This window comes from Balearica regulorum, chromosome 9 (genome assembly GCF_011004875.1).
Source record: "Balearica regulorum gibbericeps isolate bBalReg1 chromosome 9, bBalReg1.pri, whole genome shotgun sequence".
Lineage (NCBI taxonomy): Eukaryota > Metazoa > Chordata > Aves > Gruiformes > Gruidae > Balearica > Balearica regulorum.
In genome coordinates, this window is record NC_046192.1 from 3,299,168 (window position 1) to 3,315,633 (window position 16,466).

The 16,466-nt window shown below is 43.2% G+C and overlaps 2 protein-coding genes across 5 annotated transcripts; one reads left to right on the plus strand and one right to left on the minus strand.

The window, feature by feature from the left end:
* The first annotated feature begins 30 nt into the window (after positions 1-30).
* LOC104639631 (coagulation factor IX) lies at positions 31-10,274 on the plus strand. 4 transcript variants are annotated; one of them, XM_075760849.1, is made up of 9 exons: positions 31-168; positions 825-944; positions 2,578-2,738; positions 3,619-3,643; positions 3,783-3,896; positions 4,959-5,093; positions 5,626-6,305; positions 8,246-8,363; positions 9,296-10,274. In XM_075760849.1, the coding sequence occupies exons 2-9, from the start codon at positions 854-856 to the stop codon at positions 9,871-9,873; spliced, it is 1,902 nt and encodes a 633-aa protein (XP_075616964.1). In that variant the 5' UTR covers positions 31-168; positions 825-853; the 3' UTR covers positions 9,874-10,274. The 4 variants fall into 4 exon arrangements, with proteins under 4 accessions (XP_075616964.1, XP_075616963.1, XP_075616962.1 ...); XM_075760848.1 differs by having other exon boundaries at positions 145-250; XM_075760847.1 differs by having other exon boundaries at positions 145-699; positions 9,296-10,273.
* Positions 10,275-12,673: 2,399 nt separating this feature from the next.
* LOC142598238 (protein IWS1 homolog) lies at positions 12,674-16,277 on the minus strand. Its single transcript, XM_075760862.1, has 4 exons — positions 16,132-16,277; positions 15,873-15,929; positions 15,562-15,673; positions 12,674-13,076 (listed from the first exon to the last, which is right to left on the minus strand). Exons 1-4 carry the CDS (start codon positions 16,236-16,238, stop codon positions 12,945-12,947), a joined length of 408 nt encoding a protein of 135 aa, XP_075616977.1. The 5' UTR covers positions 16,239-16,277; the 3' UTR covers positions 12,674-12,944.
* Between the last annotated feature and the right edge of the window lie 189 nt (positions 16,278-16,466).

Consider the following 16,466-nt stretch of genomic DNA (forward strand, 5'->3'; position numbering starts at 1 on the left):
ATTTTCTTCTGATTTTTGGATTGCAGATGTGTTTCATAGAATCCAGAAGGTTGTCTCTCCTCTGTCAATATTTGTGACTGGTTAATGATCAGCCTCTCGACCTCATGACTGTTCCTGGTGTACATCCAAATCTCTCTCCTCTCTTCCCCTAAAAAAATAAAGAAAAAAGTGAGTATAATTGCATGGTTTTGTGTAAAATGAATGCATTCGGGATCCTGTGGTTTTGGAAAATGACAAAAATAGCAAAGAGGTATGTGCTGTCAAATCCTGGTAAATTATTTAGCCTGGGAAGATAATATGAAGAAATACAAACTTCTCTCTTGTAACTTTTACTGCCAGGTATGTGGTGGATGGTTTCCTCATTGGGCTTTGCACATACAATCATCAGTAATTACACAGCAGCTGCCATCATTAGCAACCGCTGGCTGCAGTCTGCAGCTCAGACCTGGGCCTGGATCCTTCGCAGTTTGAACAAGGCTGTCGCTGGAACTGGCTTCTGCTCAATTTGGGCCTGATCCATGCTTCCCATGTTCATCATAGCGTTTTAATTACTTCTGTGGGCTTTGGATCAGACCCCGCACCACATCCTGGGCTAGGTCAATCTCTGTACGTTGCCTTGGAACTGTTGGGATTCCTGTGGTAGTGTGCAACATCACTGTGACTTGGAGAAACAATGGAAATCAGATCAAAATTAACTTGGTAGAATTTCCTTTCTTTCTCCCTTCTTTCGTCCTCTTCCTACTATTTCTTCGTTTGTTTTACAGGCTAATTCACCCTTGTTGTTTTTGTGACAATATACCAATTTGATTCTTTTCCCTCTGAAGGAAATCAGCAGGAAGTCTGAGTGTTCTAAATGCTCACTAAAATGGAGAGCAGTTCCTCACTTGTGATGTTTCTCATACTGATGTGCTCCATCAACAGCAGCTGTCCATTTTCATATTCAGGTAGGTACTTCTGAATTACATTTTTAACTTTATTGTCTTACTGTGACAATCAGCATTTGAACTGAAACTACATTACTTTTCTGAACACAAAGTCCTATGGGTTGAAGAAGCACTTCCTGAAATGCATAAGAGAAAAATATATATTGTTAATATATATTTTAAAATATTTTTAATAAAAAAAAATTCATATATATTTCCAAGAGAAATCAGCCTTTCTTAGCTTCCTACTCAGAACACTATCCTGTTGAAAAGTATTCTCTTTGTGATGTTGAACCCCAAATCTGAATTATTTTTGCATGGCAATGTTTTCAAATTTGGGAAGCTAAAATTAGGCACTTTCAACATGTGTTCTCAGACCTTATTTTGATTTTATTACAACTACTACACAAGGTTTGTAAATGGCTCCAGAGAGCTTTAGAACAGGCGTGAGAATGGGCAGGATCTCATGAATCATTACGGCTATCCTTGCAGAGGACAAACTGGTATCTGCAACCCAGAAAGCTTTACAACAGACATATCCTCTATGTGATGGTACTTACAATAGGTAAATCCTTTAAAGGTGACCCCAGAACTCAAGGGGCGGTGAAGGGCAATTTCACTGATGTAAGTGAAAGACATTTTTTCCATTACCAGACAAAGCTTTTCTCAGCTAGGAGGTTTTGTGGGCTGTTTCTAATTGTCCAGAAACAAAGCAATTTAATATTATTCTAGAACTTCAGTCATTGCTGTAGATACCAATCCTGCAACTGCAAAGAAACGGGCATCTTTATGGCCCATCTCCAAAACTGGGTTCTTTGTCAGAGGGTTTTGACTTGTCTAGGACACTAAAACCATGACTAGGAAGTCAGAGTACTGTTAAATGAGCCGCTGTGTGAATTTTAGTAGGCTTTGTCAGGATGACAGTGTGAGCTTGTTTCTCAAAACACTTCTTAGCAGCAGTTTTTCACAATCAGGTTTGGATATAGGGCCACACTTGTGGAGATTTCACAAGGAGGTTCAAACCTCCATCTGCTCTAAATAGTGACTCGTGGCTCAATCCAGGCACCGCCTGTGAGTGTCCGGAGGTGCCTGAGACGGCAGGTGCTATCAGGACATCCCCGGGGCTGAGCGAGCCCTCCTAGTCCGTCAGAGCATCCTGGCTGGAAAATCCTGGGAGCCCTGCGCTGGAGCTGGCGGTGCCATAGCAAAGACTTGCTATGGAGCAGCTGGGGGTGTGTCTCTGTTACTGGGTATCTCACAAAGCTGACACCAAATAAGACAACCCAAACCTCTCGGCTTTATTTCCACATGCACAGAGAGTCAGGCAACTAATGATCATTGTAAATTAGAGAGGTTAGGCAGAAAAATATAACCAGCCTCCAAAGAAGCAACTGCAATACCCACTCCTGTGGAATAAAAAATTATTTCTGTGCTGATCTACAAGTCTCAATAGTGGGTCTTATGCTCCACTGAAAGAAAACTTAAACTATGAGTGTCTTTTCTTGGAATGCAGGTTAGTTTTACTTTTGGCTGTTTATATAGATTTCCCCCCTCCCCGCTCCCTTCTTTACATTGTTTACCCAGCTGAAAGCACGTAACTGTAACTGGTTTGTGGTCTTCCAACATCATTAACTCTTCAATTTTGTTTTTCTAGTGTTTATGAGAAAGGACGAAGCACATGAGGTACTGAAAGTCCATAAACGTGCTAACTATTTTCTAGAAGAGATTCGTCCAGGGAACTTGGAGAGAGAATGCAATGAGGAAAAGTGTTCATTTGAGGAGGCTAAGGAGATCTTCCATTCGCAGGAGAAAACCGTGAGAAACTTTATTTTAGGAAAAATAGAAGAAAGTTAATAGTGAGCTGTAAGTAATCCTTCCCAAGCCACTTGGCATGGCTGTGACAGGCCTCTGCCTGTGCATTCTGCAGCTTGGTAGTCAGGATCCAAGTACTCAAGTCAGGATCCTTGCACTCAAGGCACCTGTGAGAGCTCGCTTTCTAAGCCAGTGCTCAGCTTGTTACGTAAAGGTTAAACACAACTCCTTAAAAGTATCCCAAGCCCATTTCTGTGAGAGCCTCTATCCAGCAATGTGCTTCTGACGTTTTCAGAGGCCACTTGCTTGGTCAGACCCCTCCAAATAGAGAGGAGGAGCTCCTTGTTCCCAGGTCCCGATAGCCTCCAGCTGGGAAGCAGGGCTGCAGGCATTCTGCCAAGGACCTTCTGCTGAAGCAGAAGTTTGAAACTGCAATTTTAAATAGAGGTGCCTAATTTCACTTTTATCTAGCCCGAGTTGCTTAGGTGGTGTCTACATAAGCAATAGAAATGGCTCTTCAGAGAGAAGCAGTTGGTGCTGAGGACCTTGCATTGACATGTTCTGGGGAAGGAAGGGGGTGTCACTTCACTCCTAGGCGGGTGCCACAGACCTTGCGCTGGCTGGAGCATTTATGGATCTTGGCTTTTAGCTTAATTGTCATTCCACTACAAGCCAGTTTATGCACTCTGTGGCTGGGCCACAATGCAAATGGAAGTGAGCTGCCTGGTGATGATCAGGAGGTCTGCTTCAAGAATATATTTCATGGTTCTAATCAAAATGTTAATTCAGATGCATCCTAAACAATGGTTTTCTAAATGAAATCTTCAGTAACTGGTATGATCACTGATTGACTGTTTTCTTCATTTGTGATTTCTTCTTGCAGATGGAGTTTTGGTTCAATTACAAAGGTAGGTAAAAAAAGGAATTTATTTTTTTAAAAAATCTGTTTCTTGTGTCCTTCCTGGATATAAAAGAATTATGTGGCAGTTTAAAGCCAGGTTTGTCTTAATTCCTGGAATTACACTATGTCTTGTTTCTTCTTCTTAGGTTTAAATCCATGTAGTACAAACCCCTGTAACAACGGTGGAGTCTGCAAAATAAGACACTACAACTACTTTTGCATCTGCCCCCCAAAATTTGGAGGAGACAACTGTGAAAAAGGTGAGTACAGGAACAGACATGTTGATGTTCATTGTGAAGGAAGGATTAAGGCTGGAATATTTGAGCCCGCAGGAAGGGAATCATGTCGTGGCAGCAGCTGTAGCTACTTCTAGCTCTGTTGTGAGGAAGAAGAGGGTAGCACCGCCTGCCATCATACAGCAGCTGCAGCTCTGGGCTCCTGTGCTTATCTGTGCAAGCTGTGAGGAAGGCAGGTGCCCCTCTCCCCCCAGAAAGGATAGGGAATTACCTCATTTTAGCACGTCAGCGATAACAAATCTAGTAACTCCTGCCATAGATGCCTGCACTGGAGATCTGTCCTGATGAGGCCCTGTTCTCTTTATAGTGAGTAAATGCATCAAACAAATTAGTCAAAGCTTAGTGTAAACAAAAAAAAAAAAAAATGTATATTTAAGTTGTAATATAAGAAGGCTGAAAAATGAAGTAGAAAAGCTGCCTCTCACTTACCAGATTTTTGGTTCTCTGAAATACAGTATCCAGTTTGCAAATGATGGAGGCATGAAATTACAGCAAAAGCCAAACTGAGGTGAAAACTACAAATCATAAGTAATTTTTTTTCCCCCAAGCACCTCCTCTGTTTATTTTTTTTACCCTTTTTTACAGTGAAGCAATTAAGCTTTTTTTTTTAATGCAACAGGAAAAAAAAAAAAGTATGAAAAAAAAAAACTCAGTCACTTTCCAGCAGACTTGACCCCCCAGCAAAATGCCTTGTACTTCAAATCTGTCCTGCTGTAAGATTTGCAGAAAGATCAACACTGGATGCATTTAGCTGTGTCAGCTCCAGACAAAGCTGGCAAATAATTGAAATTAATAGTAGAAAGAGGAGACCCACAGTAGAGATAAGGCAGTTTGGTTTGCTGCAACTCAAGATGGCTTTTCTGGAACAGTGAGAGGTAGTTCCTTCTCTTTCCTTGCCGGATTTCAACAGGTATTTCCACCCCCCACCCACCCCCTTTTATCCAATACCAGTGCTAGGAGCTGTGCGCTGCCCAGGGGGCTGCGTGTGGCCATAACTGAGTGAATGCCCGGGTGTTTCCATTGCAGAAAAGTTTGAATGCTGGTATAGGAACGGCGGGTGCTGGCAGTACTGCAGGGACAGCAGCAGCGCCTTTCACGTAGTATGTTCCTGCGGAAAGGATTACACCCTGCATGAGGATGGGAAGAGATGCGTGCAAGCAGGTAAAGGTTGGAGTTAAAGAGCAATCACAGGCGTTGTCTTTTCACTCCTTGCACAAAAGCTACACATGCTGTAGTCCTGCAGCTTGCACTTTGTGTATAGGAAAGATCTGTCTTATTTTTTTTGCCTATGCCTATGTATTTTAAATTTTAAGGTGCCTCTGAGTCAGGTGTCTAATCCAGTGAGCACGTACTGGGCAAAGGGGCAGGGATGGGCCTGTGCCTTCTGACAAAGAGGAGCACAGGCTTAGAGCAACTTACCCGAGTTAATGAAGCTAAACCACAGTGTTAGGAGGTGGGGGGGGGGGGGGGGGGGGGGGGGCGTGTCTTTAAAACTTTGTGTTTAGGCATCCTGTCACAAGGGGAGCGCTGGGGTTGGAGTCTGTCCTGAAGAGCGCCCACAGCAGACTGCTCCTGGAGTAGCCAGCCATGCACAGCTGATGCCTGTGGTTCAGAAGAGGCACAGCCTTTGGAGCTGGACATGACACCACACATCCCAAGCCCAAAGCTTTATTTCTGTCTTTCCTCCCTCCAGCACCATTTCCATGTGGCCTGATTAAAATCAGGCAGGCTCCGGCAGAAGAGCGGCTGGGGCAGACAAGGCTCCCGAGGGGACTGCCTGAGCACGGGGATGATGTGGCCAAGTGGAATGAGAGCATGGAGGGCACAGTTAGCCAAACTGAGGTGGAACAAAGTGCTATTGGGGAAAATGAGACCTCAAAGGATGCGTTTGGGCAAAGCGTGCTCATGGAGGGTGATGCTGAACAACCCGAGGTGGCAGAAGACGCTTTCAGCTGGAACGAGACCCTGGGGGGATCCGTTACGCATAAGCCACTGGCGGATGGTGCTGCTGGGCAGGCAGTGCGTGTCCCTGAGCACCACGAGGCAGAGGAGGGGACCGCCAGGCCTGGGCGAGGCCAGGCTCCACAGAGTGAGCCCACCCAGCACCCTGCGTGGCAGAACGAGACCACAGCACCTGCTGCCAGGCAGAAAGAAATGGTGGAAGATGCTGCTGGGCAAAACCAAACGGGGGTGAACGCTGGCCAGAACAGAACAGGGCCCATTCAAACCACGCATGACGTGCTCAGTCAGAGTGGTGGCTGGGGAAATGGTTCAGACATGCCTCAGTTCGGCCAGATGAACATCAGCGCTACACACAATGACTCCAGGATAACTGGAGGAACTTTGTGTCATCGTGGACATTGCCCCTGGCAGGTAATACTTGTCTTCCACTCTGGCCATAAATACCACACCTGAATGCTTTCTGCCTTTATTATTACCACTAGTTCCACCTGGAACAGAAGCAGCCATTTATAAAGGGTTTTTTTTCAAGTGGAGAGCAATCCAACCACATCTGTTTCTCAAACTTCTGCAAGTTTTTTTGATGCTATGCACCTTAGTTGCCTTATTTATCATTCTTGTCCCTATCCGAGATATAGGTGTTTTTGTGATCTCGGCTTAATTCTTTCGCTCCTACCTACATAAATCAGATCGTCTGCTCTGTTATTCAGGGTCTTTGTTTCTAAACGTTCTTGGTGAAAAGCTGTGCTTCTAAATCCCTTTGGACTGGCTGACAGTATTTTTCACAAAGATAGTTCTATGACCAGGTGAGGTTCTTCATTAGCGTGCTGAGCACTTCCTGCTTCTTACAGTAAGGAAGGTAAAACCGAGAGGGCTCAAACATGAAGACAAGTGGCAAGTAGGCAAACCTCCCTGAAGTGTTTCTCTTATTTCCACTATCTTGCCTTCCCCACCCCACCCCCTCCTTATTACTGATTTTTCACTTATTTCTATCATCTCTGTTTCATCACTGTACTACTATTGTTTCTGGGTTTGTGCACAGAAAAGTAATGGACATCTTAAAAAAACCAAAACCCACACCTCAGGTTACTGTCAGTCTGTTTTATTGCTGTCAGACAAAAAAAATTTTCCACGTCAGGGGCATTTTACAGGTGGAAAAACCAGTAAGCCAACAGCCATTGTGCAATTTTGCAAGCTGAACTGTCAGAACTAAAGTGTCTGGGTTTCTGCCATCTTACACACTTCTAGGAGAAACAGCAGCTGCTTTCCTTTTGCTCAAGACCTGGTTTTGGGGTGTGAGATGGGACCATAGGCTGAATGCTGCCTGTCCCATACCCTTTCTTCTTGAAATAAAGTGTTACCATCAAGGAAGTTTTAAGTTTTCATTAAATCAGGCAAGTTGTAATTGAATCTTGTATTTTTTTTTTTAATTTTTATTTTATTTTTAAACCTTTTGCAAACCCTTCCCTTCTCGTTCTTCATAAGCTAAGCTAGAATTTTCAGGTAATTTTTCTTTACTACTTTTCAATGTTTTGTTCTACCACTATTGACCAGCATTACAAGTGTCACTAGCACACAGAATTAAGTCAAAATGGAACTAGGCCAAGGTAGGAGGCCAGGCTGTGTCACACCTTTTTCCACTATTCAGTGATTAACTTACTTCACTGAAACTGCAGAGTACCAAAAATTTAAGCTTTTTTTTCCTTCAGTTTAACACATGAAGTAACACATTCAGGGAGGAGTTTAACTGCAGATATGCTAAGGCAGTAACGGAGCACAGAATTGTGAATAGACAAGACAGATCTAACACTGAGCAGTGTAAGTGTTTTTACTTTTCCATTTTCTACTCTGTAGATCACTCCAAATTTTATTACTAATAAAAGGAAAAAAAAAAAAAACAAACCCAAATTTTCTGCATCTCCACTCCTACTTGCACTTTCACTTGACAAGTGGGAAAACAAAAAACTTTCCCATCCTTTGTTCATGTAGACAAACACCCGCCTCTTGGTTTTAACCCATGTACCCCGAAATGCACCTTGTTACTGTTCTCCCCACCCCAAAAAAAATTTGAAGCCACATGGAAAAAAAAAAAATCACAGTCATACTTGTTTCCTTAGAATGCCAGGCCCTGTGTCATCTCTAATCCTATTTGATTTTTGTCAAGGTTAGTTCAGCTCCATTGTCACAGATGTGCAATCATTTTATTACTGTTTTAACGTTGTCACCTTTGCTTGATGCACTGCAGTCAGTATTGCCAGAAGTGTTATTCTCAAGATATAGAGCCCACAACCCACCAGAGACCAACGGTGTACGTATGTACCCTGCTGAGACATCCTTCCTCATCTTTCATGCAGGTTTTGATCCGGAATAGTAAAGATGTCGGGTTCTGTGGAGGGAGTTTAATCAGCAGTCGCTGGGTGGTCACTGCTGCTCACTGCCTTGATCTCATCAGACCGCACCACGTTACTGTAGGTGAGTATAATTGGTATCTTGTATAAACACGAGGTAATCTCTTACAGAAAATGCACTTCGCATTGTACACGACCGCAGTAAGGTACAGTTGAGAGACAGACGCATCTAACCTGACTCAGACTGACAGAACACATCGTGTTCTTGGCAACAGGTAAGTGCAGAGGGGCTCCAGCTGGTCCCTTTTGGTTTCATGGAGAACCTGGGAGTGTAAGGCACAGATTTATCTTTTTCTGGCAAACTCTCCGTGCGTGGAGAGTGAGCACATCAGGGTACCCATCAGAAGGAAGGAGCACTGGAGGTGGTGGGCTGCTCTTAAGTCAGTTTGGTTTTCAGTCAGTCTTACGGTTAGTTTCCTGGTGAGCTGCCTGCTTCTCACTACCCGTAACTGCCACAGTGCAAAGCCCCTCACCCTTGTAAGGTTACGGCACCAGTTACAATAGCAGGAATTGGAATACCACAATAAACACAGTCTTGTGCTTGAAACCCCCAGAGAAGAGAAGTGAAGAGGAGCCGACAGAATACGGCACTGGCTAACTGTCAGGAAACAACTCTTCAGCCTTACCTCTGGCTGCATCTAATGCTTATGTCATGTTCCTGAGGGGGGGGAACACAGTGTCACATGACAAACTGTTCAAAATAACATGCTTACTAAAAAGCAGTGACAGTATTTATTCACTGTGACATCCCTACCCAGGAGGCCATAGTCTCTGTCAGGGGCTGCTCCTGTTTTGCCCTTACAGAGCCTAAGCTCCATGTGCAGGATGGCAGCTGCAGCAGCAGCAATCACTGTTACAGAGCACCACGTGCTCTGGGCTGCGGCTCCTCGGCACAGAAGGTGAAAGCATTCGGTCACCATCCTTCCTCTTGCCCCATGACGATACCGTACAGCCCATGTGCAGTTTGCCTCACGTTTTAACTTGTCATGACTACAGGAGACTTTGACAAATATCAAAGAGAATTCAAAGAACAGAAGATCGATGTGGAACAGAGCTGGACACATCCACATTATGATTCAAATAACTACAACAGTGACATCGCCTTGTTGTACTTGAGCAGCGATGTTATTTTTAACGAGTACGTAATTCCCATCTGCCTCCCGAGCCCTACCCTTGCCAGCCTGCTCTCAGAAGAAGGACGAGTAGGGATGGTAAGCGGATGGGGCGCCACTCACGACAGAGGTTCAACTCTGCGCTTCCTCATGAAAGTCCGGCTGCCCATTGTGAACATGGAGACCTGTCAGCGGTCGACAGACAGACTCATTACAGACAACATGTTCTGCGCAGGTTACACCACGGAGGCTGCGGAGGCCTGCAAGGGGGACAGTGGGGGCCCTTTCACCGTGCCGTACCACAACACTTGGTTTCTCTTGGGTATTGTAAGCTGGGGTGAGGGCTGTGCTGAGAAAGGAAAATACGGTGTGTATACACGAGTATCCAACTACATCCCGTGGATTAAAGAGGTTGTTGAAAGTGTAGCAGATTCAGGAAACTTTTCCATTAACTTTTCTTAATACCATCATTAAAAACAGTTACAGTGTTCCAGTCTAAGACACTATGTAGTTCCTCTCCTTATCCTTAATGGTGTAAAATGAAGATTGTCTTCAAAGAAATTTTGAGTCTGTTCACTCAGCAATGGTTAAATTGTTCATTCGAATATTACCAAGTAAAATACTTGTGTATAATAAAGAACTGTTCTGTAAATAACAAAAGGAGACTACAACTTTTCTTAGTTTAAATTCCTATTGAAAAGGGGTTTTTTAAGAAAAATAAAAAGCTTTCCATTTCTCAAGCCTACGTGCACAAAACCAAGCAAAGTCTCTCTGTGTGAAGTACTTGCTTAGAGAAGGAAATGCATTTCTGGTAGCGGTGTGTCCTCTAGTTATGAAAGGCCATGCTGAACACAGCGGTTAGGGAGCTGTGAAGTACAACTCTTACCTCAAGAACAATTCCATTTACTAAAATACAAATGTTTTCTGTCCGTGTGGAATCAGGGGGGTGTGAGGAATCTCCGTCTCCCACATGTCGGGGCACAGCTCCGCTCCAGCAGCTGGTGAGGAAAGGAACGGAGGTGGGCTACGTGCTCCCAGCCCCCCCGCTCTGGGCAGAGTAAGACATGTCGAACTACAAAACAGAGCTGCAGAAGGAACAAATAGAACTGTCCATTTTTCACACTAATTTTTCACACTAAAAAGATAACCCTTTTTTCTTTATTCTGAAGACACCTCCCACCACCTCATGTAGGCAATCTCTCTCCCCCAGGTTGATGAATGCCAGTAATTCAGACATTAAATGTTTGTGAACAGATTTGACAGGGAAGAAGCCAACACACCACCACAGCAAGCAACAGCTTTTCTGTCATCCCCAAAGAAGGATGGATTGTGTCCACCTACTCATCCCTTGGAGACGTCCATTTCCCCCCCAACTTAAGCAGCTTCACATACCTGAAAGTAGTGCTCAAAGCCAAAAATGCAAGTGAAATAAAATATCTGTGGGCCAGACTAGTATCCCCCAATCAATTGTCCCTTTTGAGTACCTACACTGGCATCTTTGTAGAATTGCCTTTCTCTGCCGCATAAACAGGCAGTCTTTGCGACTCATGTCAAAAGTTGTTTTGATTTTGTGATCTTTCTTCCAATTCTTTATGAAGTTTTAATTTAAAAACCAATCAGCATTCACGCTTATGGCAGGGGGTCTCCCTCAGCTTTGTTCAAAGCCTTGTAAAAGTCCATTATCACCATTCCAGAAGAAACCACCTTTTTGTTTGCCTCAGAGCCCATGTGATGCTGAGCTATTAATTTTGATGGCAAGAAGCTGTTAGAACTGCACAAAGCCACCAGGGTCAGTACTTTAAGGAAACATCTCTTAGGGTTTTAAAACAGAGCTACAAAAAAAAAAAAAAAATTGGGAGAGAAGGCACAGACCTTTAGGACTGAACAGAACCTAGGTATATGAATAGCCATTACACTCTTATTTTTTTCACTCAGTTGCATCTGCCAACAAGGCAATAAGGAATTCCCCATCTTTCAACAAATTCTTAATTAAAAATGGGAGAAAGAAACCAAAGCCTTGAAACTCTGAGCACGCTAAAGCCACACCGCTGAGGTGAGTCACTGTCCCATAAGCATACCTGGCAAGAGCGGGTGAAGTATTCTCGCCAGTCGAATCTCTTCAGTAGGCTCCATCCAGCGCAGGCAAATCTGCCTTCAGCTTTTGCTTAAGGTCACATCCCAGCATTCAGCTCCATTTCACCGTCAGTCTCACAGGAGCGTACTTCAAACATGACCACCCCCATGCTTACATCCTCTCCATTACCGGTGCCAGCAGATGCCAGAGGTACTAAGCGCCCCTAACCCAGCCAGCACCAAAGAACTGACAGAATTACAGAACACATTGCAGAAACAGGCTGTGCCCCCCCGGAACGAAGGCAGCTTTCTTACTGAAACCCCAACTGCCAGTTATCCATGCGAGGAGAGACTCCTCTTCTTGTAGGCAAGCTCAGACAAAAACAGTTTTCAGAGGTAGAGGTAAAGAAGCAGAGGTACAAAATGTTGCTCTGCTGGCTTTCTAAAGCACCGGGGACAAAGAAATAGCAGCATTACCCCCTCACGCAGCCACGAGACCCTGCTCCTTATCGCTGGAAACATAAACCTTTCAGAAAGTCACACACATTTGAGCTGCCCAAACACCAAAGCCGAACAAAAAAAGAAAACTGACATAGCTTTCAACTCTACAAAATGAAGTCACAGCAGTATCAAGCCCTACAGCAAAGGCTCCACACAGCCCATCTAAGTGCTGCATAAAGCACCCAAAAAAGAAGTGTCCAGCGATCTGATAGTCATCTTGTGCAATCTCGCTAACCTTGATTCCAAAGTCTAGCTTATTTAAAAAATCATCTATGCTATCACACATCAGAGAAACACCCTTCAGCTGCAGCGTTTCGTTCTCCAGTAGCAGTCACCGTTGAAGGCTTTGCAGGTTGTACGGAGGATCAGTAGTCGTGAAATACTGCTCTCTTGCGTCAAGTATTTTAGCTGGAAGCCGCTGGAATTTTTAGTGGTTGGTCTGCTGGTCTCTTGAACTTCACATCATGCTTTCATGAAAAAGTGAAATCCTTTGAGTGGAAGATGGTCAATATTTCTAACCAAAACCCGTACATGTAGATCTCCAAAGACAAACCAACTGATTAATAAAGCACTGAGTAAAGAGGAAATGGACAATGGTAAACAGAAAATTAACAGTTAGAAGCTTTTCCACATACCAGGTGGTCTATACATACATTCTCTTCAGCAATCAACAGACAGCCCCCCAAAAAAACAGAAGATGTTTTATTGTCTAAAGTGTTGCAATACAACAAATACGTGATCTGTACAAAGGACATAATAGCGCAAGTTTAAATACAATCAGGAGAAAGAAGTCCCCATATTCACAGTCCTCAGACAACGTCTTATACCAGAACCTGAACCAACAATTCAAAGATTCACTAAAAAAAACCCCAAACAAGTTGTTAAAAAATTTAAACGTCTCCAACGAGTCTATGGGTGTATTGTCTTACAGCAGAGATCATGGGGTATTCTGTGAAGGGTCACAATGGCATCTTATTGCCCTCAATGCTGATTTTCACTGCATGGGCCGATCTGCTTTTTTTCCTGATATCTGTGAATTTCCGCATCTGTTTGTCCAGTCGACTCACCCCTTTCTTAGAGGTCCCCTGGAACTTAAAAAATAAAACTAATAATTACCACTGAAAAAAAGCAGAAGTCCCAGAGGTTTAAGAAAAGCGACACATGCAAGGTTAAACCTGCAAGAGGGAGCTGATGAAGCCACTGGTTCCAGCTGGGTGTAGGCGTGTGCACGCATATGTGCGCGCAGTCTCTCCCCGCAAAGTGGATAAAACGGTTCCCCCAATATATTCGTCACATATAGGGAGGTGGTCACGCTCACAAACATGACACAGTAAAGCTTTCACATTACAGGGATTAATAACCACGTTAGTTGTTCACATGCTGGCTGAATACACAGTTTGGAACAGTTTTGTATCTATATTGGCTGGAGTTTAGTGACATACACTGCACTATGGTGTCATACAGACAGGCTTCCTGTGGGGGGAAGATTTTTAGGTACAAATACACAGTAATTGAGGTGGATTGAGTTGACATATCAGTTCCAAACCACAAATTATTTTAAAGGTCACTGATTAGTACTTATAAAGCAAGAGATTATTGGGAAAAAAGGTGTGTAGGGGGAAGCAAAAGAAATACCTAAGCTGATCAGACAAGTTATTAGAAGAGTTATTGTGTTTCATCTCTATATTTTAACTGCAAATGAAAAATCGAGATGATGCAGCAGTTATTTTGCACAGATTACATACAGTGATTCTGTAAAGAAACACCACTGAAGACAAACAGAAAGGACCTTCCAATCCATAGCTACTGCTTTCTAAGAAAGCAATTTCCCCTAACTAGGCAACAGAAACAATAAATGATGGAAACTTAACACCTTTTAAGTGTGGGAGAAACAGAAATATCCAGAACATGCTACTTAATATCTGACAGAAAACATGTATTAGTAACTGAACCTCTTGCTCCCATCACTGAGGAAGGTGCTCCTGATACACTGATTTTAAATAAACTTTATTCATAAAACTGTTCACTATTCATTGAAATTATATCTGGAATTTCACAGTGATTTTTTAAAAAAAATTTTTTAAAAACACCACAAATAAACATGAATCTTAAACTCAACAGTTCTCTACCATTTGTGCTAGCATCTTCCTGTCACTACTAGTTCGTGGCAGCCCTGTTCACAGAACTGAAATGCAGACTAGAAATTGTCAGAACAATCCCCACACTGATGTATGGCATTGATTGATCTCCCTCCACCCCGCATTCACAGCGGGGGATTCTTCCCCCTGGTCTGCAGAGGTCTTCTACAGAGGTCTTGTTCTCTGCCTTCTGTCAACCACCCCTAAAGTCACACATCAATCAACTTCGTTAAACGAGTAGGTGTGAAAAATACCTTACTATGGACCAGTGAAATGTCAGCCATGGATACTGGTACACAGTGACATGAGGTCCTATACTAAGGGCTAAGAATTCCTGTATGTCAGTTCAGGTAAACCTTGAGAACCTGATTATGTCAGGACAGCATTCAAAACCACAGGTGGTACAAAGCCATTTTTGAGTACAGGTATTTTCTTCATTTAACACCTGGCATTCGGGTACCCTGAAGCTGTCGAGGCAGGTATCACGGCAAACGTTATGTGCTACAGCCTATTTTTTCCTGTACAAGTTACCTTTTAGGTCACAGTACAGACATGAGAGCATACGAGGAGAGTTTTCCAAGTTTAAGTTAGGGTGTACACACTCCTTCCCTGTATGTGCAAACTGCCAACAGCTGAAGCACATGCACTGTTCACACCTCCCTTGAGGAATACCTCTCAAACTTGGGGAAGGCAGAGTGTCATGGCTACAGGGGCATCCTGTTGCCTTCAATGCTGAACTTGATGGCCCGATGCACTTGTGCTGAGTCGTTTCTGTTCAGCAAACCGTGCTCTGTGTTTTTCCAAGCGACTAATACCTCTCTTAATAGTCCCCGGGCTAGAAACAATATCTCAATTAATGCACAGAAGGAGAGATAACAGCAGAAAGCACAGTAATTATTACTTCTTCCATTTACATGTGTTCTACCACTTACTCTGCTTTTAAATTAATCTGCACAAGCTAGACAGATGAACCAAATAAAGCAAGGCAAAGGCCTCTACTGAAGCTGTTAATGTTTACCAAAACCTCAAAGTTTTCCCAAACTGCAGTATTATCACTAGAACATGACACAAAAACTGGGAGTGGTATAAAAACAGCAGCAACACACTTATTGAATTGCAGCTTTAGTTCAAAATACTCTAAAATAAGAGGCCTGTAATCAGATTCTCACCCTAGAGAGGAACTCTAGAACGGTTAACATGAAAATCTCTTTTTAGTTAAAGAAGCAGCAATACTGAGTGAAAGTATTTGATGAGCTTAAAGCAGCCCACTTGACAGCAGAACTTATTGTCTACTCAAATCAGAAGAGGCACTTAAAAGAACTACCGTACTGTACAGTAACCACAGCAATAAGGTGAGAGATTCCCGGGCTTAATCAGAGACAGCTCAGGTACAGAGTTCCTAGGAGAGGCTAAGCTATCCCCACACCACGGCGCTTACCCTGGAGGACTCCATCTCCACATTCCACTTTGGCCTGACCACATAGTCCTTGTTGGAGGGCATTGGCACCCTCGCACGGGCACAGAACCCAGGATCTCCGGGTCTAAGAGCCCTGCAGAAAAATAAAAGATGTGACTGCTAGGGACAAATCTTATGCAAGAAAAGAAGTACTAGCAATATATTGTGTTCTACCTCTGAAACACACTGCATAACCGTTGCCTCTCAAATCTCAAAACACATTGCATATTGTTAGTAGCACCGAAATACTTTTTTTTCTAATAAAAATAAATAAAAAAAAAATTCCAACCTACTTTTCCTCTCCAGTTAACACTTTCTCCAGGTCCCTGCGGGGAGTCTGACCACCAGAGCTGCAAGAAAAATAAATTTTCTAAGCATCTTTACAGAGAGAAAAATAGTAATTTTAAAAGACAGTCAAGTGTGGTAAAAGACAAGAGAGAGGTCATCACTCATTATCCTTTTAATTCCCTTAATATTAACACACCACTTCATTTTTCTTGACGGAGTCTTAGAAAGAAAGATGGATTTCATGTTTCTGCCTATTATTCCTACCTGCTCAATCTCCTTCGCTGAGGCATCTGTTCCAAATCTCTCTGCTCCCTCTCTTCTCTGGTCATGCCTTTGTAATTCGAGGTAAGGCCAAAGATGGGTCGAGACATTCATCTATTAAAAAAAAAAATTGGTTAATTAACACTAGGCCTCTGAAGTTTAACCTCCAATCCCTTCTGGTGACCAAATACCACTTTCAACATTTATGGAAAATATTTATGCTTCCTTTCAAAGAATTGATTTTTGAGTTCTTGATATTTCAGGGAAATCCAGCCTTGTGGACAGTAAGAAAGAGCTTTCATCCATGAAGTCTCTTGCTGTGCCTGCTCTTTTAGAAT

Coding starts and splice junctions, on each gene's coding strand:
- LOC142598238 (XM_075760862.1), bottom strand. CDS start 16,238: ATGTCTCGACCCATCTTTGGCCTTACCTCGAATTACAAAGGCATGACC. Junction 15,930..16,131: donor CAGCGAAGGAGATTGAGCAG/GTAGGAATAATA, acceptor TTTTTCTTGCAG/CTCTGGTGGTCAGACTCCCC. Junction 13,077..15,561: donor TGGAGATGGAGTCCTCCAGG/GTAAGCGCCGTG, acceptor TTATTTTTTAAG/TTCCAGGGGACCTCTAAGAA.
- LOC104639631 (XM_075760849.1), top strand. CDS start 854: ATGCTCACTAAAATGGAGAGCAGTTCCTCACTTGTGATGTTTCTCATA. Junction 3,897..4,958: donor AGGAGACAACTGTGAAAAAG/GTGAGTACAGGA, acceptor TTTCCATTGCAG/AAAAGTTTGAATGCTGGTAT. Junction 8,364..9,295: donor ACCGCACCACGTTACTGTAG/GTGAGTATAATT, acceptor TCATGACTACAG/GAGACTTTGACAAATATCAA.